The sequence below is a fragment of the Mesoplodon bidens genome (assembly GCF_964165515.1).
Source record: "Mesoplodon bidens genome assembly, chromosome: 12".
NCBI lineage: Eukaryota > Metazoa > Chordata > Mammalia > Artiodactyla > Ziphiidae > Mesoplodon > Mesoplodon bidens.
Window position 1 is genome coordinate 7,078,788 of NC_138168.1, and position 21,242 is coordinate 7,100,029.

At 36.9% G+C, this 21,242-nt stretch overlaps 1 protein-coding gene across 1 annotated transcript in view; it reads left to right on the forward strand.

Moving 5' to 3' along the window:
• LCA5 (lebercilin LCA5) overlaps window positions 1–21,009 on the forward strand; it is a 68,937-nt gene extending 47,928 nt beyond the window's left edge. Inside the window, exons 4-8 of the mRNA XM_081251166.1 lie at window positions 11,690–11,827; window positions 13,205–13,301; window positions 14,009–14,151; window positions 16,691–16,823; window positions 18,715–21,009. Coding sequence (XP_081107292.1) covers window positions 11,690–11,827; window positions 13,205–13,301; window positions 14,009–14,151; window positions 16,691–16,823; window positions 18,715–19,580 — 1,377 coding nt within the window. The 3' untranslated portion in view covers window positions 19,581–21,009. The remainder of the gene's footprint in view (window positions 1–11,689; window positions 11,828–13,204; window positions 13,302–14,008; window positions 14,152–16,690; window positions 16,824–18,714) is intronic.
• The last annotated feature ends 233 nt before the right edge of the window (window positions 21,010–21,242 follow it).

A 21,242-nucleotide genomic window follows, 5' to 3' on the forward strand; every position in this document is an offset into this window, starting at 1 on the left:
ACACCATCAGTTATCCCCCCAGCCCTCATCCCCTGGTAACCACCATTTTACACTCTGTTTTTACAGGTTTGACTTTTTCAGATTCCACACATAAGTGATATTGTGCAGTACTTGTCTTTCTCTGTCTCAGTTATCTTGCTTACTATATTGTGCTCAAGGTCTATCCATGTTGTCACAAATGGCAGGATATCCTCCTTTTTCATGGCTAAAAAAATTTTGTTATGTGTATATATATTCACATCTTTTTATCCATTCATCCACTGATGGACATTTGGGTTGTTTCCACATCTTGGTTATTGTGAATAATGCTGTGATAAACATTGGAGTGCATGTATTTCATGAAAATCCTGTTTTTATTTCCTTTGGGTATATACCCAGAAGTGGAATTGCTGGGTTGTATGGTAGGTCTATTTTTAAATTCTTGAGGATCCTCCCTATCATTTTCCATAGTGGTTGGACCAGTTTACATTCCCACCAACAGTGTATAAGGGTTCTCTTTTCATCACATCCTTGCCAGCACCTGTTGTCTCTTGCCTTCTTGAGAGCCATTCTAACAGGTGTGAGGTGATATCTCACTGTGGTTTTGATTTGTATTTCCCTTATTGATCATCTTTCCATGTGCCTGTTGGCCATTTTGATGCCTTCTTTAGAAAAAAGTCTATTTAGTTCTTCTGCCCATTTTAAAAATTGGATTGTTTGTATTTTTGTTAGTGAGTTGACTGAGTTTTTTATATATTTTGGGTATCGACCTCTTATCCGATATATGGTTTGCCAAAATTTTCTTTCATCCTGTATGTTGTCTGTTCAATTTGTAATTTGTTCCTTTTGCTCTTCAGAAGCTTTTGAATTTAACGTAGTTCCATTTGTTGATTTCTTGCTTTTGTTGTTTGCGCTTTTGAGGTCATGTGCAGAAAATCATTGCCAAGATTAATAACAGTGAGCTTCTTCTCTGCATTTTCTTCTAGGAGTTCTATGGTATCAGGTCTTATTTTTAAGTCTTTAGTCCGTTTCAGTTTAATTTTTGTGAGCAGTGTAAGATAAAGGTCCAGCTTCATTGTTCTGCATGTCTTTTTTCCAGTTTTCCCAGCACCATTTGTTCAAAACACTATCCTTTCCCCATTGTGTGTTCTTGGCTCTCTTGTCAAATATTAGTTGACCGTATATGCTGGGACTTAATTCTGGGCTCTCTATTCCGTTCCATTGATCTTGGTATCTATTTTTGTGCCAGTACCATACCGTTCTTATTACTTTGGCTTTGTAGTATAGTTTGAAATCAGGAAGTGTGATATCTCTGGCTTTCTCCTTTTTTCTCAGGATTGCTTTGCCTTTTTGGATTCTTTTGTGGTTGTACATAAATTTTAGGATTGTTTCTTCTGTTTCTGTGAAGAATGTCTTTGGTGTTTTGATGGGGGTTGCATTGAATTTTTAGATGGCTTTGGGTAGTATAGACATTTTGACAATATTAATTCTTCTAATCTATGAATATGTTATGTCTTTCCATTTGTTTGTGTGTTCTTTGGTTTCTTTCAGCAAAATCTTGTAGTTTTCATTGTACAGATCTTTCACATCCTTTGTTAAATTTTTTCCTAAGTATTTTATTGTTTTTGATGCTATTATGAATGGAATAGTTTTCTTTATTTCTTTTTCAGTTGCTTCATTTTAAGTGTAAAGGGACACAATTGACTTCTGTATATTGATTTTATATCCTACCATTTTACTGAAATCATTAATTAGATCCAACAGGGTTTTGTTTTGTTTTGTTTTGTTTTTTTTGCGGTACATGGGCCTTTCACTGTTGTGGCCTCTCCCGCTGCGGACGGAGTACAGGCTCCGGACGCGCAGGCTCAGCGGCCATGGCTCATGGGCCTAGCCGCTCCACAGTATGTGGGGTCTTCCCGGACCGGGGCACAAACCCATGTCCCCTGCATCGGCAGGTGGACTCTCAACCACTGCACCACCAGGGAAGCCCCCAACAGTTTTTTGATTGACTCTTCGGGGTCTTCTATATAAATGATTGTATTATCAGGAGATAGTGACAGTTTTATTTCTTCGTTTTTGATTTGGAAGCCTTTTATTTCTTTGTCTTGCCTAATTGCTCTAGCTAGGACTTCCAGTACTATATTGAATAGTAGGGGTGAGAGTGTACATCCTTGTCTCTTGTTCTTGATTTAAAGGAAATGCTTTCAGTTTTTCTCCACTGAGTATATTGTTAGCTGTGGGTTTGTTGTATATGTCCTTTATTATGTTGAGATGCATTCATTCTCTCTATGCCCAATCTGTTAAGGGTTTTAATCATAAAAGGATATTGTAGTCAAATACTTTATCTGCATCTTTTGAGATGATCACATGAATTTTAGTTTTCATTTTATTGATGTGATGTATTTACATCTTTGTATTTGCATCTTTGCATCCCAGGGATAAGTCTTACTAAGCCATGGTGTATAATCCTTTTAATGTGTTCTTGAATTCAGTTTGCTAATATTTCGTTGAGAATTTTTGCATCTGTATTCCTGAGGGATATTGGTCTATAGTTTTCTCTTTTTTTGTGTGGTATCTTTATCTGATTCTGGTATCAAGGTATTGCTGGCTTCTTAGAATTTCTGAGTTCAGAAGTGTTCCGTTCTCCTCAATATTTTGGAACAGTTTGAGGAGGATTGGTGTTAATTCTTTAAATGTTTGGTAGAATTCTCCAGTGAAACCATGTGGTCATGGAGTTTTCCGTGTTGGGAGGTTTTTTTGTTTGTTTCTTTTAATTTAAATTTTTAAAACTAAAGTATGGTTGATTTACAATATTATATTAGTTTCAGTTGTACAGCATAGTAATTCAGTATTTTTACAGTTTACATTCCATTAAAAGTTGTTATAAGATAATGGCTATAATTCTCTATGCTGTATAATATGTCCTTGTTGGTTGTCTATTTTACCCATGGTAGGTTATATCTCTTAATCCTGTACCCCTAATTTGCCCCTCTCCCCTTCCATTTCCCCTTTGGTAACCACTAATTTGCTTTCTAGATCTGTGAGTTTGTTTCTGTTTTGCATATACATTCATTTGTATTGTTTTTTAGATTCCACATATAAGTGGTATCATACAGTATTTGTCTTTCTCTGTCTGACTTCTTTCACTGAGCATAATATCCTCTAGGTCCATTCACATGGCTGCAGTTGGAAGAATTTCATTCTTTTTTATGACAGGAATATTCCATTATGTGTGTGCATGTATACACACATACATACATACATATATACATACCACTTCTTCTTTATTCATTCATCTGTTGATGGGCACTTGGGTTGTTTCCATGTCTTGACTGTTGTAAAAAGTGTTGCTATGAACATTGGGTGCATGTATCTTTTTAAATTAGTGTTTTAGTTTTGTTTATGGACATTTACCCAGGAGTGGAATTGCTGCATCATGTGGTAGTTCTGTTTTTAGTTTTTTGAGGAAACTCCATACTGGTTTCCATAGTGGCTGCAGCAAGTTACATTCCCACCAAGGGTTCTCTTTTCTCCACATCCTCGCCAACATTTACTATTTGTATTCTTTTTGATGATAGCTATTCTGAGAAGTGTGAGGCAATATCTTATTTTTGTTTTGATTTGCATTTCTCCAGTAATTAGTGATGTTGAGCATCTCTTCATGTGCCTCTTGGCCATCTGTATGTCTTCTTTAGGAAAATGTCTGTTCAGGTATTCTGCCAATTTTTTGATCAGATTGTTTGTTTGGTTTTGGTTGTTTCATTTCTGTTGAAATGAAAAGACAACCTATGGAATGGGTTCTAAGTTTTAAACTTTTAAGTTTAATTACATCTCATTTGTTTACTCTTGCTTTTATTTCTTTTACCATAGGAGACAGATCCAAAAAAAATATTGCTAGGATTTATGTCAAAGAGGCTTCCACCTATGTTCTCTTCTAGGAGTTTTGTGGTTTCAGGTCTTACATTTAGATCTTTAATCTATTTGAGTTTATTTTTCTATATGTTGTAAGGAAATGTTTTAATCTCATTATTTTACATGTAGCTTTCCAGTTTTCCCAGCACAACTTATTGAAGAGACCATCTTTTCTCCTTATATTCTTGCCTCCTTTGTCATAGATTAATTGACCATAGGTGCATGGGTTTAGTTCTGGGCTCTCTATTCTCTTCCACTGATTTATATGTCTGTTTCTATGCCAGTACCATGCTGTTTTGATTACTGTAGCTTTGTAATATAATCTGAAATCTCGTAGGGTAATACCTCCAGCTTTGTTCTTTTTTCTCAAGATTACTTTGGCAATTTGGGGTCTTTTGTGGTTCCATATGAATTTTAGGACTACTTGTTCTAGTTCTGTGAGAAATGTCATGGATTGCATTAAATCTGTAGATTGCTTTGGATAGTATAGCCATTTAACAATATTAATTATTCCAGTCCAAGAGTACGGGATATCTCTCCATTTCTTTTTTTTATCTTCAATTCGTGTTTTATAGTTTTCAGAGTGTAGGTCTTTCACCTTTTTGGTTAAGTTCATTACTAGGTATTTTATTATTTTTGATGCAATTTTAAGCAGGATTTTTTTTTACTTTCTCTTTTTGATAATTTAATATCAGTGTATAGAAACGCAATGTATTTTTGTTTATGTATCTTGTATCGTACAACTTTGCTGAATTCATTAATTCTAATAGTTCTGGGGTGGAGACTTCAGGGTTTTCTATGTAATGTATCATGTCATCTGCAAATAGTGGCAGTTTTACTTCTTCTCTTTCAATTTGGATGCCTTTTATTTCTTTTTCTTGTCTGATTGCTGTGGCTAGAACTTCCAATACTATGTTAAATAGAAGTGGTATGAGTGGGCATCCTTGTCTTGTTCCTAAATTTAGTGGAAAGGCTTTCAGCTTTTCACTATTGAGTATGCTGGCTCTGGGTTTGTCATAAATGGCCATTATTATGTTGAGAGTTTTTATCATGAATGCATGTTGAATTTTATCTAATGCTTTTCCTGTGTGTCTTTTGAGATGATTATATGATTTTTATCTTTCCTTTTGTTAATGTGGTGTTCACATTGATTTCGAATATTGAACCATCCTTGTGACCCTGGAATAAATCCAACTTGATCATGGTGTATAGTCCTTTTTACATATTGCTGGATTCAGTTTGTGAGTACTTTGCCTGAGGATTTTTGCATCTATATTCATCAAAGATATTGGTCTGTAACTTTCTTTTATTGTAGTGTCTTGTTTTGGTTTTGGCATCAGGGTAATGGTGCCCTTGTAGAATAAATATGGCAGTGTTATCTCCTCTTCAGTTTTTTGGAATGGTTTGAGAAGGATAGGTATAAGTTCTTTAAATGCTTGGTAGAATTTCCCCATAAAGCCATCTGGTCCTGGACTTTTGTTTGCTGGGTTTTTTTTTTATTACAAAAAAACTGCTTGACTCAGTCTTGGCAGGCTGTATGTTTCTAGAAGTTTCCTCCATTTCCTCTAGATTGTCCAGTTTGTTTGCATATAACTGTTCATAGTGTCCTCTTACGATTTTTTGTATCTCTATGGTATTGGTTGTTATTTATCATTTTTCATTTCTTATTTTGTTCTTTTGGGTCCTCTCCCTTTTCTTCTTGGTGAGCCTGGCTAAACATTTATCAATTTTGTTTATCTTTTAAAAAAAGCAGCTCTTGGTTTCATTGATCTTTTTCTACATTTTTTAAATCTTTATTTCCTCTGATTTTTATTATTTCCTTCTCCTGCTGACTTTGGGCTTTGCTCTTTTTCTAATTCTTTAAGGTGGTAGGTTAGGTTATTTGAGACTTTTCTTGCTCTTGAGGAAGTCCTGTATTGCTATGAACTTCCCTCTTAGAATTGCTTTTGCTGCATCTCATAGATTTTGGAAAGTTGTGTTTTCATTTTCATTTGTCTTGAGGTATTTTCTTATTTCCTCTTTTTTTTTTTTTGAGGTATGTGGGCCTCTCATGGTTGTGGCCTCTCCCACTGCGGAGCACAGGCTCCGGACACACAGGCTCAGCGGCCATGGCTCACAGGCCTAGCCGCTCCGCGGCATGTGGGATCTTCCTGGACCAGGGCACGAACCTGTGTCCCCTGCATCAGCAGGCAGACTCTCAACCACTGCGCCACCAGGGAAGCCCTATTTCCTCTTTGATTTCATCAGTGACCATTGTTTTTTTAGTAATATGTTGTTTAATCTCCACGTTTGTTCTTTATCCACTTTTCTTTCTGTAGTTGATTTTCTAGTTTTATATTGCTGTGGTTGGAAAAGATGCTTGAAATAATTTCTGTCCTCTTAAATTTGTTAAGGCTTGTTTTGTGACTTTGTATGTGATCTGTACTGGAGAACGTTCCATGTGTGCTTGATATGAATGTGTATTCTGCTTTTTTTGCATGTAGTCTCATGTAGATATCAATTAAGTCTAACTGGTCTGTTGTGTCATTTAAGGCCTCTGTGCCTTATTGATTTTCTGTCTTGATGATCTGTCCTTTGATGTCAGTGGAGTGTTAACATCTCATACTATTGTATTGTTGTCAATTTCTCCCTTTATGTCTGTATTTGCATTATATGTTTAGGTGCTTTTGTATTGGCTGTGTTTATGTTAACAAGTGTAATACCCTCTTGTATTGATCCCTTTATCATTGTATAAGGCCTTCTTTGTCTTTCATTGTAGTCTTTATTTTAAAGTCTGATATGATTTTGTCTGATATGAGTATTGCTACCCACACTTTGTCATTTTTGTTTACATGAAACATCTTTTTCCATCCTCTGACACTGTGTGTGTCTTCACCTCTGAAGTGAGTCTCTTGTAGGCAGCATATTCAAGAGTCTTTTTTTTTTTTTTTAATCCAGTCAGCCGCCTTATTCTTTTGATCAGAGCATTTAGTCCATTGACATTTAAAGTAATTATTAATAGGTACATACTTATTGCCACTTTATTATTTTCCAGTTGTGGTTACCATGGGGTTCATATATGTTGACTCATAATTATATCTACTTGTTTTAAACTGGTAATCATTTAAATTCAAACACATTCTAAAAGAACCTACATTTTTTACCTTCGTAACCCACATTTTGTGTATTTGATATCATATTCTACATCTTCTTGATTATCGCTTAACTGTTTATTTTAGTTATAGTTGCTTTTATACTTTTTTTGTGTTTTAATCTACATACTGGCTTATTTAAGTGATCTTCAATCCTTACTGTGTATTTGACTTTCCTCCTAGGATTTTCGCTTTCCTACAGATTCTTACCTCTTTTCCATTTAGAGAAGACCCTTCAACATTTCCTTTAGGGTAGGTTTAGTATGCTGAATTCTTTTAGTTTTTGCTTGTCTGAGAATTTCTTTATCTGTCCTATTCTAAATGATAATCTTGCTGGGCAGAGTATCATAGGTTTCAGGGTTTTCCCTTTCAGGATTTTGAATATATCATGCCTATCCCTTTTGGCCTGCAAAGTTTCTGCAGAGAAATCAGCTGATAGCCTCATGGGGATTCCTTTATATATGACGCTTTGTGTTTCTCTTGCTGCCTTTAGAATTCTCTTTAACTTTTGTCATTTTAATTGTATGTCTTGGTGTGGGTCTGTTTGGGTTCATCTTGTTTGGAACCCTCTCTGCTTCCTGTATCTGGTTATCTGTTTCCTCCTTCAGGTTTGGGAAGTTTTCAACCATAATTTCTTCAAATCCGTTTTTGATCCCCTTCTCTCTCTCCTTCTGGAACCCATATAATGCAAATGTTGGAACACTAATGTTATTGGAGAGATCTCTTAGATTGCTTTCACTTTATAAAATGTGTTTTTCTCTCTGCTGTTCTGATTTGGTGATTTCCATGATTATATCTTCCGGGTCCATTATGCATTTTTCCATATTACTTAACCTGCTATTCATTCCTTTTAGTGTGTTTTTTATTTCAGCTGTTGAGTTCTTCATTTCTGATTGGGTGTTTTTTTTTTGTTTGTTTGTTTTGTTTTTTGTTTTTTTTTTGCGGTACGCGGGCCTCTCACTGCCGTGGCCTCTCCCGTTGCGGAGCACAGGCTCCAGACGCGCAGGCTCGGCGGCCATGGCTCACGGGCCCAGCCGCTCCGCGGCATGCGGGATCTTCCCACACCGGGGCACGGACCCGTGTCCCCTGCATCGGCAGGCGGACTCTCAACCACTGTGCCACCAGGGAAGCCCCTGGGGTGTTTTTTTTTTATGTTTCTAATTCCTTGTTAAAATGTTCAGTGTTTAGATCAACTCTTTTAGCTAATTCAGTTAAGCTTTTTATTTCCAGTGTTTTGAATTACTTCCCTGTGTTTATTTCCATTTCATTGTCTTTTCAGGGTTTTTTTCTTGCTCTTTGACTTGACAGTAGTTCCTCTGCCTTTTCATTTTCCTTGTCCCTGCTCCTATGAACGAAGGTGACGCAGTGGCCTCCGGTGGCCTTGCAGGGAGTGGCCCAGTGCCTTTGGTGGCAGGGCTGGGTTTCATGTGGACGGTGTGCTGGCAGCTCTTGCCTTGGTAGTGGGGTGTGGCTGGGGATGGAGGGGCTAGAGCTGGCTCCTGGTGTGCGACGGGACTTCCTCTATGTTCAGTGGCTGTCACGACCTCTCTGTCAGGGGTGGGGTCTGATCCCAAGTTGCTGAAGCAGAAGCCCTTTGTGTCAGGCTCATGCTGCCTCAGTTCCCTTTACGTGTGTGTGTGTTTCTCTCTCCCAGCACCAAGACCTTTGCCCCAGAGTAGGGAGTGCTGAAGCAAGTGGGGCCTTTCACATACAGAGGTTCAACGCACTGCTTGTATAGGTGTCTGTGGCTCCTTCAGATGCAACCCATGGTAGAGTCTTTTCCCTGGTCGTGGCTGTCCCACATCCAGTGCCACACTGCGGCCCAAACTGAGTAGAGCCAAAGCATTCACTGGTGCACAGTGAGGTGGCCGTGGGAAACCCAGCAACTACCCAGACCTCTCCTCAGAGGCAAGACCCCTTTTCCCCTCACAGCCGGTTGCTGTTCCCAGCCTCCACTGTGCTCCACAGGGGAGGGGAGCCTGAATGGTTTCTCTGTGTTTATGGGGTAGGGAGGTGTTGAGGTGTGGTACAGTGCGGTGCAGTGGGGCCCAGAGTGGCGCGGTTGTGGGCAATCCGGCAGCTGCTAGAGCAGACCTCTCTTCACCCTGCTTCAGAGTCAGGCCAGTGCTCACACCTCATGAATAGAGCCCAGACTTCTCCAGCCTTTCCATCTGTCCAAGCAGTCCAGGAGGCTTGTCTCCTCCACATAGGACCCCAGGACTGGGACACCCAGTCCGGGGCTTGACCCACTCACTCCCCGGGGTGGGTATCCACCTTTGCAATTTCTTATTTCCTCTGAGTTCCCTCCCAGGAGCACAGGTCCCTACCCGATCGCTTTTCTTCCTTTCCTGTGTGATTACCTTTTCCTTACAGCCTTGGTTGTTCAGTCCTTTTTCCAGTTTCCAGTTAGTTTTCAGTGAGAATTGTTCCACCTGTAGGTGTATTTTTGATGTGTTCATGGGGGGAGGTGAGCACCACGTCCCCGTTACCTCCACCACCTTGATCTTTTCTTTTCCGTGTTGGGAGTTTTTTGATTACTGATTGAATCTCATTACTCATTAGTCTGTTCAGATTTTCTGTTTCTTTCTGATTCAGTCTTCGTAGGTTGTGTGTTTCTAAAAATGTATCCATTTCTTCTAGGTTACGTAGCTTTTTGGCATATAATCTTTCATACTAGTTGCTTATGATTCAGTGCATTTCTGTACTTCAGCTATAATGTCTCCTCTTTCACTTCTAATTCTCTCTTTTCTCCTTAGTCCAAGTAAAGGTTTGCCAATTTTGTTTATCTTTTCAAAGAACCAGCTCTTAGTTTCATTGATCCTTTCTGTTGTTTTTCTGGTCTCTATTTCATTTATTTCCACTCTGATCTTTATTATTTCCTTCCTTCTAACTTTGGGCTTAACTTGTTCGAGTTCTTGAAGTGTAAAGTTAGGTTGTTTATTTGAGATCTTTCTAATTTCTTTTTTTTTTTTTTTTTTTTTTTTTTTTTTTTTTTTTTTTTTTTTTTTGCTGTACGCGGGCCTCTCACTGCTGTGGCCTCTCCCGTTGCGGAGCACAGGCTCCGGACACACAGGCTCCACGGCCATGGCTCGCGGGCCCAGCCGCTGCGCGGCATGTGGGATCTTCCGGGATAGGGGCACGAACCCGTGTCCCCTGCATCGGCAGGCGGACTCTCAACCACTGCGCCACCAGGGAAGCCCTCTAATTTCTTAATATATGCATTAATGCTCTAAACTTCCAGCTTTTACTGCATCCCACAAGATTTGGTATGTTGTATTTCCATTTTCATTTCTTTTGAGGTAATTTTTAAATTTCCCTTTTGATTTCTGTTTTGACCTAATGGTTGTTTAGAAGTGTGTTGTTTAATTTCCACATATTTATAAATCTTTTCACTTTCTTATTGTTGATTTCTGTTTTCATACCATTGTGGTCAGAAAAGATAGTTGGTATGATTTTATTCTTCTTAAATTTGCTAAGATTTGTTTTGTGGTCAGTATGATCAATCTTGGAGACTGTTCCATGTGCACTTGCAAAGAATGTGTATTCTGCTGCTGTTGGATGTAGTGTTCTGTATATGTCTGTTAGTCCATTTATTTTAAAGTGTGGTTCCAACATTTCCTTGCTGATTTTCTATCTGAACAGTCTTTCCATTGCTAATAGTGTGGTATTGAAGTCCCCTACTATTATTGTATTGTTGTCGATTTCTCCCTTAAGATCTATCAGTATTTGCTTAATATGTTTTGGTGCTTGGGTGTTGGGAGTGTATGTGGTTTTTTGAAAAATATTTATTTATTTATTTATTTATTTATTTATTTATTTATTTATTTATTTATTATTTTTGCTGTGCTGGGTCTTAGTTGCAGCATGTGCAATCTTTTACTTGTGGCATAAGGACTTATTAGTTGTGGCATGCAAACTCTTGGTTGTGACATGTGGACTTCTTAGTTGTGGCATGCACGCGGGACCTAGTTCTCTGACCAGGGATCAAACCAGGACCCCCTGCATTGGGAGCACAGAGTCTTACCCACTGGATCACCAGGGAAGTCTCAGGAGTGTATGTGTTATGATTGTTGTCTTCTTTATGTGTTGACCACTTTATCATTAGATAATGACCTTCTTTGTCTTTTGTTACCCTTTTTGCCTTGAAGTCTATTTTATCTGACTATGCCCACCTTCTTCTGGTTTCTGTTTGCTTAAAATATCATCTTCCATCCTTTCACTTTGATCCTATGTGTCTTTAGAGCTGAAATAAGTAAAAACTGGGATGATGATCTCTGCACCTTGAATAGTGCTTTGTAATTTTACACAGCTGCCTCAGTTTCTATTTGCCCAAACAATGATTCCCAAAAGCCAGTGCTTCTCATCACATCCTTTGGCTGTCTCTTGCTCCCAACTTAAATGACTATCCATGTGCTCTTGATGCAACTGCTTAAGAATTTATCTACAAATCATTGTGGAAAACAGAGGAATAATAGGCGAAGTATCTTACTAAATTGTTGGTAAATCTATGTTCCATTTTATTGTATGTTTATGAACACTAAGCCCAACCTGATTTGTATGTCTTGTTTAGTACCACTAAAAATGTCATTTTGACACTAAGTGCAGTATTTTACTGTTGAATTATTTTTTAAGTACTATTTTTTAATGTATTTATACACATATCATAGGAACTATCAAGAAACCTTGAGCTAAGTACTAACAGTTTCCAGCGACAGTTGCTTGCTGAAAGGAAAAGGGCATATGAGGCTAATGATGAAAATAAAGTTCTTCAAAAGGAGCTACAACAACTATATCACAAATTAAAGGTAAGCATTTTATTTTAAATGGCATCATTTCTCCCTATGTTATATATTAGATGAAGACTCGATTTTAAAACATTGTTATCATTTATATTTGGAACTTTGGTACAATATCATTTACAAAATTCTAATATTTTCTTTGGCACTTATGAAGAAAATATTTGTTAATATAATCACTATAACCAAAAATGAGACATTAGATACACTAATAGGAATGATATAACTGAAAAAAGTTATAAAATCCTGCAAGAAAGTTATGGGAACTAGAGTTTTTCTGTGTTGCATGGTTGAATAATTCAGTGTTCTTCCTCAGATAACCCCATGATTGATTATTTTTAAAGATGTTCCAAATAATGCCCTTCCTTTTCACAGTGTTTAGAGGAAGCATTAGAATTAATTAATTCTGTTAAAGTAGGTGTTCTTAATTGTATCCAGAGGTCATTGATGCGTTGAAATTTTGTGCAACATTAAGTATTTATGCATTATCTTGCATAGAATTTTCATTTTATTAATCAAATTCTCAGAGAAAGCCATAGCTGCAAAATGGTGAAGAACACTTGTGTTTTAAAAAATGGTCTAGGGCTTCCCTGGTGGCGCAGTGGTTGAGAGTCCGCCTGCCGGTGCAGGGGACGCGGGTTCATGCCCCGGTCCGGGAGGATCTCACATGCCGTGGAGCGGCTGGGCCCATGAGCCATGGCCGCTGAGCCTGTGCATACGGAGCCTGTGCTCCGCAACGGGAGAGGCCACAACAGTGAGAGGCCCGTGTACGGCAAAAAAAAAAAAAAAGGTCTAATTTTTAACTCACCATTAATTTGGAACCCACATTTGAGAGGTGCTAATTAAATTCTTTGTCTGTGTGGCTAAGCCTGGAAGTCAGTTGAAGACATTACTATATCATGTAGGAGTGGATAGAAAATGAATTTTGCCTCATTCTGATTTTCATGACTGCTAGTGCATATTGGACTTCCAATGGAGAATCATTGCTCTACCATAACCTAAATGTCCTAAAGACATTCCTTTCTGTAGTTGGTAGTTACAAAGGGAAGCTGAACTTAGGTATATTCCAACTTGGTAAGGAAAATACCAGTTGAAAAGATGAGGATTTTTGTTTTATTTTAAACTGAGACTCTACATTCTTTTTTTTTTTTTTTTTTTTGTGGTACGCAGGCCTCTCCCTGTTGTGGCCTCTCCTGTTGCGGAGCACAGGCTCCGGACGCGCAGGCTCAGCAGCCATGGCTTATGGGCCCAGCCACTCCGCGGCATGTGGGACCCTCCTGGACTGGGGCATGAACTCGTGTCCCCTGCATCGGCAGGCAGACCCTCAACCACTGCGCCACCAGGGAAGCCCCTCTACATTCTTAATTGTGTTGGGTTTGTTTTCAGGAAAAGGAGAGAGAACTGGACATAAAAAACATATATTCTAATCGTCTGCCAAAGTCTTCTCCAAAGAAAGAAAAAGAAATTACATCAAGAAAAAATGGTATAGTAGTTATTATTGTTGAAAAACATTGTAGTTATTAATAATAAAATAATTTTGAAGTAGAAGGAAGATGAAGGGAAAGAACTTTATTGAAATAAATTTCCTTATAGGTACTTTTCAGAAATCCTTTCACTTTCTCAGTTTTTTCCCTTGAGGTCATTACAGTTATGTTTTACATAATTAAAATTGTTTTTCTTATTATAACTTATTTTTCTAAACTTTTATGAAAAAATATAAGCATACCCTAAACAGGAGATTATAGTATGATAAACCTTTATTTATGTATCACCACCTTTAACAGTTATACATTTTACTAATTTTATTTCACCTATTTTTTCTACTTTTTTTCTAGAGTATTTTAAAGCAAATCCCAGCTGTCATTTCATTTCACTCATATAAATACTTTGCTATTTTTATGCATATTCTTACTTTTTTAAAAAACAAAAGTGTAATTTCCTTCTTCTCTGGTTTGCAAAAAGTTAAAAACATAAACTTTGTAAAAGTTTAATAGATTTATCCCTCAGAGTTGTCCTCAAATGACAAAATTGCCAGTAAATCCTAGAAATAAAAACAGTAATAGTGAGTAGTCATGGAGCTGAGAAACGTGCATTTTCTCATTTAGAGGGTGAAGATATACCAGTTGAATTCCATATATCTTAGCACTGTTCAATATGATTGGAAAAATTCTTTTATAATTTTCATGGTAGCTGCATGCCAGAGTGATTTTACAAACCAGTGTACAAAAGAAGTACAAACCAGTGAAGACTTCGAGCTGGAGGAATATCCTATAACACCACAAACAGTTATGTGTTATGAAAACAAATGGAAAGAACCTGAACGTCTTTCTTTGGTGAGTTTAGCAATATGATTAGGTACTAAACTCTAGGTTTGAAGTTATTCCTAAATGCACAATATCAAACATTTAAAAATTTCAGCAATGAAGCTAGTGCCATAGCTGTATAAATGTGCAGCTAGCCTTTTACAGGGAAAGAGGTAACATCTGTGCATTTTATTAAACTCCTTTGCGTTACCACTGTATCTTTCAGATGCTTCAGAAATGTCAATTGTACTTTCTAGGTTGGAGGAAGAAGAAAAGAAAATTTTCTAAGTTTCTTACCTTTTATGTCTCTTACCAGATAGTCTCTAAAAATCCTTCTGGCTTTTATGTTTAATAGCAAGTTATAGTAGCTTTCAAATGATTTGTTAGAATTTGACTACATTTAATTTTTTTGGCCTCCTATGTAAGAGAATTTTATAGTTTAGCTGAATGTCGAGCAAAGTAATTGCAGTGGAATCTGACTTTATCTCATTCAAATTAGAGTGGAATTCAGGAGGTCTGTGTTGCATCTTCATTTAAAAGGACTCATATTGAGTACTGGAAGGTCCTTTTCTCTAATAGGGTTTTATCTTTAGTGTTTACAGTTGAAACTCTAAAGAAAACAATATACGAGGGATCCTGCATATTTCATATAATGCTATATTTTTGATACCACTTGTAAGTATCCCAGGGATCCTGAGATCACTTCCTGTGTGTGGACTGAATTGATTTCTGTGTGTACTCTAGGTTTTTTTTTTTTTTCCTTTATTTTGTTTTTGTTTTACAATTTAGATAAGTTAGCTGTATCTGCTAAGTGTGATTCCTCCTATATTTACAAATCCTTGAGACTAGATTTTTTTTTTTTTTGAAAAGGCAAAGTGTGGAATAGCAAAGTAATTCTTAACTTTAGAAGGGTTAAAAAATTTGCCCGTTATAAGATTCAGCAGAAGCAGCAGCAGCAACCTGATATAGTGAAAGAGGATATAGCCCTGGAGTTAGCACTGCGTTTTAATTAAATTACAGTTCTAACATTTTAGTGACTTGTGTGACTTGTTGGAGCCTCAGTTTCCTAATCTATAAAACAAGGGTGTGTTACCCTTCAGGTTTGTAGTAATAACTAATCATGAAGTTTATAAAGCTCTTAAGACTAATCCTGTCACTTTAAGGGGTCCCAGCAAATGGGAGCTCTGTTAGTAAAAGTATAGGCTGTTGCTATTGGAAAGAGACCCAGAATACAGTGGCTCAAGCAAGAGATAAGATTCTTTCTCTTGTAATAAACTGAAGGTCAGTGGGTAGTCCCCAGGATAGGTAGACATCTTTGTTCCATGGTAGCCATTCTCTATCTTATTGTTTTTTAATCAAAAAGTATGCATCTGCATCTGTGTGGTTGCAATTGTCTTATCATACCTGGGAGAAGGAGGAATGAGGAAGTGGAGGGCAAGCAGCTTTTGTTTTTATAAATGTGATCAGAAGTTGCATACATACTTCCACTCACATTCCATTGGTCCTGTCTAGCTGAAGGGGAGGCTAGCAAATGTGGTCTCCAGTTAGGCAGCCCTGTGCTCTGGTAAAACTTAAGGGATTCTGTAACAAAAAGGAAGAAGGGGAAAATGGATACTAGGAGACAATTCTCTACAAATCCACTAGTAATAAATTTTACTTTTATTAAGAAAAATTACACACACACGTGAAAGGGACCATAAGAAACAATAAATTTTAAGTTTACATTTTTATTTGATTTAAATATTATAAGATTTATTAGTTGGAGACCTTGGGCATAGTATAAACTTGAAAGATTCTATGCCATTGTCACTGCCGGTGTTACAGCTCAACACCATATCACTTGGCCTTTAATAGTTGATGAATAGCCTATATTGGTTAACTGAATTCATCAGATTTTGTTGTGAAATATGCAAAGTAAGGATACCTCTCTTTTTTTTTAATAAACATTTATTTATTTTTGGCTGTGTTGGGTCTTCGTTGCTGCGTGTGGGCTTTCTCTAGTTGCAGCGAGCGGGGGCTACTCTTTGTTGCAGTCGCAGGCTTCTCATTGCAGTGTCTTCTCTTGTGTGGAGCATGGGCTCTAGGAGCGTGGGCTTCAGTAGTTGTGGCTCGTGGGCTCTAGAGTGCAGGCTCAGTAGCTGTGGTGCACAGGCCTAGTTGCTCTGCGGCATGTGAGATCCTCCCAGACCAGGGCTCAAACCCGTGTCCCCTGCATTGGCTGGTGGATTCTTAACCACTGTGCCACCAAGGAAGCCCAGTAAGGATACTTCCTGATACTTGTCTCTTCAGAATTTTATGTAGGGTATTGGTTTTGCTTCCATTATATTAGTTCTGATATGTTTTCCAAATGCCTCTTTAAAAATTTTAACTAAAGTAAGAAATAATCTTGTGTGCTTTGGAAAATCTTTCAAAGGTGGTAACTTGTAGCTTGCTGCTTTAGAAATGGAAAATTTGCTTTAATTTCTAACAGTTGGGATTGTGCTTAATGGGAGATAAATCTATGATATTTAAATTGCTTTTCCCCCCTTTTCCTGCACGTGAACTTGCATTTAAAAAAAATGTATAATAGGATCTGGAATCTCAAGAGAGAGATGATCATGAAGAAGCAGGGATTCTAAACCCAGTTGTGGAAAGAGAAGACAAATTTGTTAAAGATCAAGGACTCCATGCTGTGAAACAGGAGGCTGAGAAGCTGGAGGATGGTAAGAAAGAGTTTAAGCAAGTGATAAGTCAGCATCCCTTGGAAAAGAAAGGGTTAATATCCCCTGAACAGTGAATTGGTTATACAGAACAAGAAAAGGTTGATACAGTGGTGGGGGGAGTCTATCAAGCAGTCACAAATATTTGAATGAAGTTACTAAGGAAAGAAAAAGAATGAAGACTGTAAGTCAGTTTCTATTTGGGATTAGGGGATAGAAACAAGTTACCTTCAGAAAATTCAGATGAAGTAGAATTCAGTTGAAAGGGGAAAAAAATTCTTTGTGTATTAACTAAAGCTTGATGAAGAGATAGCTGAAAGACAACCCTGTTTATTGGCTTGACCTTGAGACTGTCTAGTCTGTAGACCAGCCCAAACATTAAAATCAGGGAATTGTGAGGCCTTGAATATATTCCTATAATTTTTCTTTGGTTTTAATATATAAATCTTTAACATATTCAACCATTAATGTGGAATTTTAGTGAACCAATTCACATAGTTTCAGATACTGGAAATGAAGTTCAGGAATAAATTCATTTCCATTTGGATAACATGTCTTAAAGGTATAAGCGAGAAGGATCCCAGACTCTAATCCTTTGCATGTATTTTATTAATTATGTATTAGCTGCTTACAGAGAAATACTGTTTTTCCCTTAAAGTTAACAAAAAATCATGACCTAATTGTTGCTTAGAGTATGTACACTTTTGTGTGTGTGTTTAAAACAATCTTAACAGTTGAAATAGAAGCCACATTTATATCACTGTTGGCTAAACCACAAAGGAAGACACTTGCACATGTTAAACTATAGAGTAGAAAATAGGTATTATGGTCATCTCTGTCTAGGAACCAGGAAAAGGAATAAAGTAACAGAAGACTACCACTTCTTTGTCATTTTTGACTGATGTTTTTTTTTCCTGGAGTCTGTGTGGAATGATCTGATTATCAGTGAGAATATGTGCCATTTACTAAAGTTACCAAATGTGTAGTGTTCTTACATGTTTAATATTTTTAGTTTTTTCATTTAGAAATCCTTTCAAAGTTATAGTAAAGTGGCAATAATAGCCAGAGAACCACTTAAGAGTAAGTTGTATACTTCATGGCCATATCCCATATCCTAAAATACTTTCATATGTATTTTTCCAAAATAAGGACATTCTCTTTTATCAATCATTCCACTATAGTTTAACTTCAGGAAATTTAACTTTGATACAGCCCATTTCTCCAATCTGCCATCCACAGTACAGTTTTGTCAGTTGACACAGTATTGTCCTTTATAGCATTTTCTTCCCTTTAGGATGTGATCATGAATTGCATTTAGTTCTCATATCTTTTCAGTATCCTTTCATCTAAAACAGCTTCTCAGCCTTTTAAAAATATTTTGTGAGATTAACATTTTTCATGAACACCGACCCATTTTTTAAATAAAATGTTTCTTGTTTGGGGTTTATCTGAAGTTTTCTGTTAATTAAATTTAGGTTATTGCATCTTCTGTCAGAACACTACATAAATGATGTTGTATCCTCTTCTCAGGGTATGACATCCAAAGGTTCAATTTATTTTTAAATTTAAAGTCTTTGCTCCACCCATCCCACCATCCTCCATTCAGTGTACAGCACACTATTAGGTATAAAAAGTAGGCAGAGAACCTTCTTCCTCACCCCTAACTTGAAGAACAAAATTTTTTCTATAATTGTGCATCTTAAATATATATTAAGTAGATATTATTTTTTTAAACCCTGATTATCAAGTATAAAAATGAAATTTATGGTGTCCACCCTCACTGTACTGATCATACACAAATTAGATAAAGCTATTGTTTTGTAAAAGATGAGAGTTTTTTCTTATTTGAAAATACTACTATAAAATCCCATTTTTAAAATGTGATTTTATACAGAGCGGGAAAGAGAAGAACTTGCTAAAAAGCAAAAGGAAAAGACATCTTTGTTGGAGAGAGAAGAAAAGCCAGTGTTGGAAACTGGAAGATACCAAATGGAAACGTACCAAATTCAGAATCCTGATAAATTGGAAGAAGAGGAAAAAGAAAGGCTAAAGAGAGAAATGCTACTTGCTAAACTGAAGGAAATCAGCAGAGAATCCCAAGGTCCTCGGAACCTAAAATATCCTTCTCTGCCATTGCTTCCTGATTTGGAATCAAAACTGCGCTCCCCAGAGAGAAACCCCAAAACACACACATTCTTTGAATCCCCAGAGAGATTATTTAATGGGCATCATTTGCAAGACATCAGTCTTTTCAGTACAAAAGGAGATGGTCAGAATCCGGGCAGTATCAGAAAACCATCCTCTCCAGATGAGCTTGCATTTGGTAGCTATGTGCCTTCATTTGCGAAGACATTAGGGAAGTCAAATCCAGTTAGCCAAAAAAGTAGCCTTTTGGATTTCCAAAGAAACAATATAGAGAAATTTAGTAAAGACAGTGTCGATTTAATTACAAGAAAAGAGAAAAAAGCTAATCTGATGGAACAGCTCTTTGGTGCCAGTGGCGGCAGCGGCATTTCCTCTAAAAACAGTGACCCAAATTCTCTGGCTGCGACCAGTAGAGACTCTGACCCTCTAAATTTTCTCCCTGGGGATAAAAGCAGCAGGGGCAGGGAATATGTTGACGATGATGATGACTTTTTCTTCAGCGAAGGAAAAAGTTTTAATCCAAATAGACACCAGTTAAAACATGCAAACAATAAACCAGCAGTAAAAGCAGCTGATTCTGTAGAAGATGAAATTGAAGAAGTAGTACTGAGATGACTGACTAGAGTATATATTTTTTCCAATTGTAAATGTTAAAATGTTTTAATACAGTATTATAAACAGACTTTTAAATAAATATTAAGAAGTCCTTATTAAGCAATAGTTTTTAAAGTATAAATAACAGCGGAAATAAAAAGTAGATCATATCACACCACGTAGCTAGTTTGCCAAGAATGAAGCATGCTCTTTTGACTGAAACCGAAAATAGAGATGCATCTTACTTTCTTTTTACAAATAGGTTTTACCTCTGAATCAGCTCAGTGGGGAGTTTTACTCCATTGGTGTACGTATTCATTTTCTATTTTATCCCTATTTATTTATTTATTTTTGGCCCTATCCTCTCTGAGCTAAATACAGTCTTCCTGCTGATTGTCGAATGGAAGAGTGAGAGGCTCTGTTGGGAAGTGTGGCAAGGCTGAGGTACTCTTAAGTGGAACAGTGACAACATGGGGACTTCCCATTCCTCTGGAAGTAACCACAGTTAAATGCTACTCATTTCCCAATTACAGAGTCTCGTTAAATCACTTACCTACAACTGTGCTAATACATTAGGTTGAATTCAGAAGATGTTTGTTTGGGTGGACAGTTCCCTGTCATGGCTCCCAGAGGCTTGGGTGCAGTGTAATCAGTAATTCGTTTTCTTGATCTCCTACGCTTTTTATATCTCAGTGACTAGATGTGAGAGTTCATACCAAATACACGGAATAGAAGAAATTCAATCCCAAAATAGCAAGATTTTCAACTCAATTATGTTTCCAGAGTAACGTAACTAGGAAATTTTAATACATACTTTTAAGATTTGAACTTACTGTCAAACCAAAGAGACAACGATAGTGTGATACTATTGGACTTACAGGGCTAATTTTAAAGCAACCTTGGTTAAAATTGTTTTAGAGATGGGGCTCCTGCCTTGCTGAGTAGGGTGGTTGATTTTCTGTTGAAAAGTGTTTGGTCTTTTGCTGTTTGTAGCTCACTTCAGCTGCAAAGGAGTTGATGACCTTGGCTTAGCTGGGCACGATTGGTCTTTAAGAAACAGTAATACACCACCAACCAAGGAGAAAACACAGTTCAGATGAAGAGTGGTGGAAATAGTGCATCAGGGGAAGAATAAATAAATGTTGATTGGCACTTATTCTAAAGTGAACTGTTGTTTTCAAGAATTTACTTCATATTTGCTCATAGTATGATTCCTCATGCCAAGCATAAATACTGATGAGGGGACTAGAGTTACTGTTTTATCTTGAGTTCTTATAAATGCTTATTATTGAATATAATTTCATAATTCTTTGACAAGACTGACCTGGTTAGGTCTCTAATTAAAAGATGTTACCACCTAGCATCTTCTAAATTGTGTTCCTGTTATTTACTGGGAACTGAATCTCTCAAAAGTGCTAAACTATATTAAAAATTTTTTAATAAAGAGTTTTCTATGACTGATATACATAAGCATTTAGTATATTATAAATCATTCTAATATATGTAAACCACAATATTATTGCAGTGCAGTTCTTGATAAAATATTCTTATGTAATGTTAATTTTGTTCATAGCTGCTAATTTTTCAGCCAAAAGTATTCTAATTTTTAGGGTTTTTTTGTTCTAAAGGCTTTTGTAAAAAGGCCTTTAGTAAAGTTTTATATTCAGGTCATTTTACTTAGTC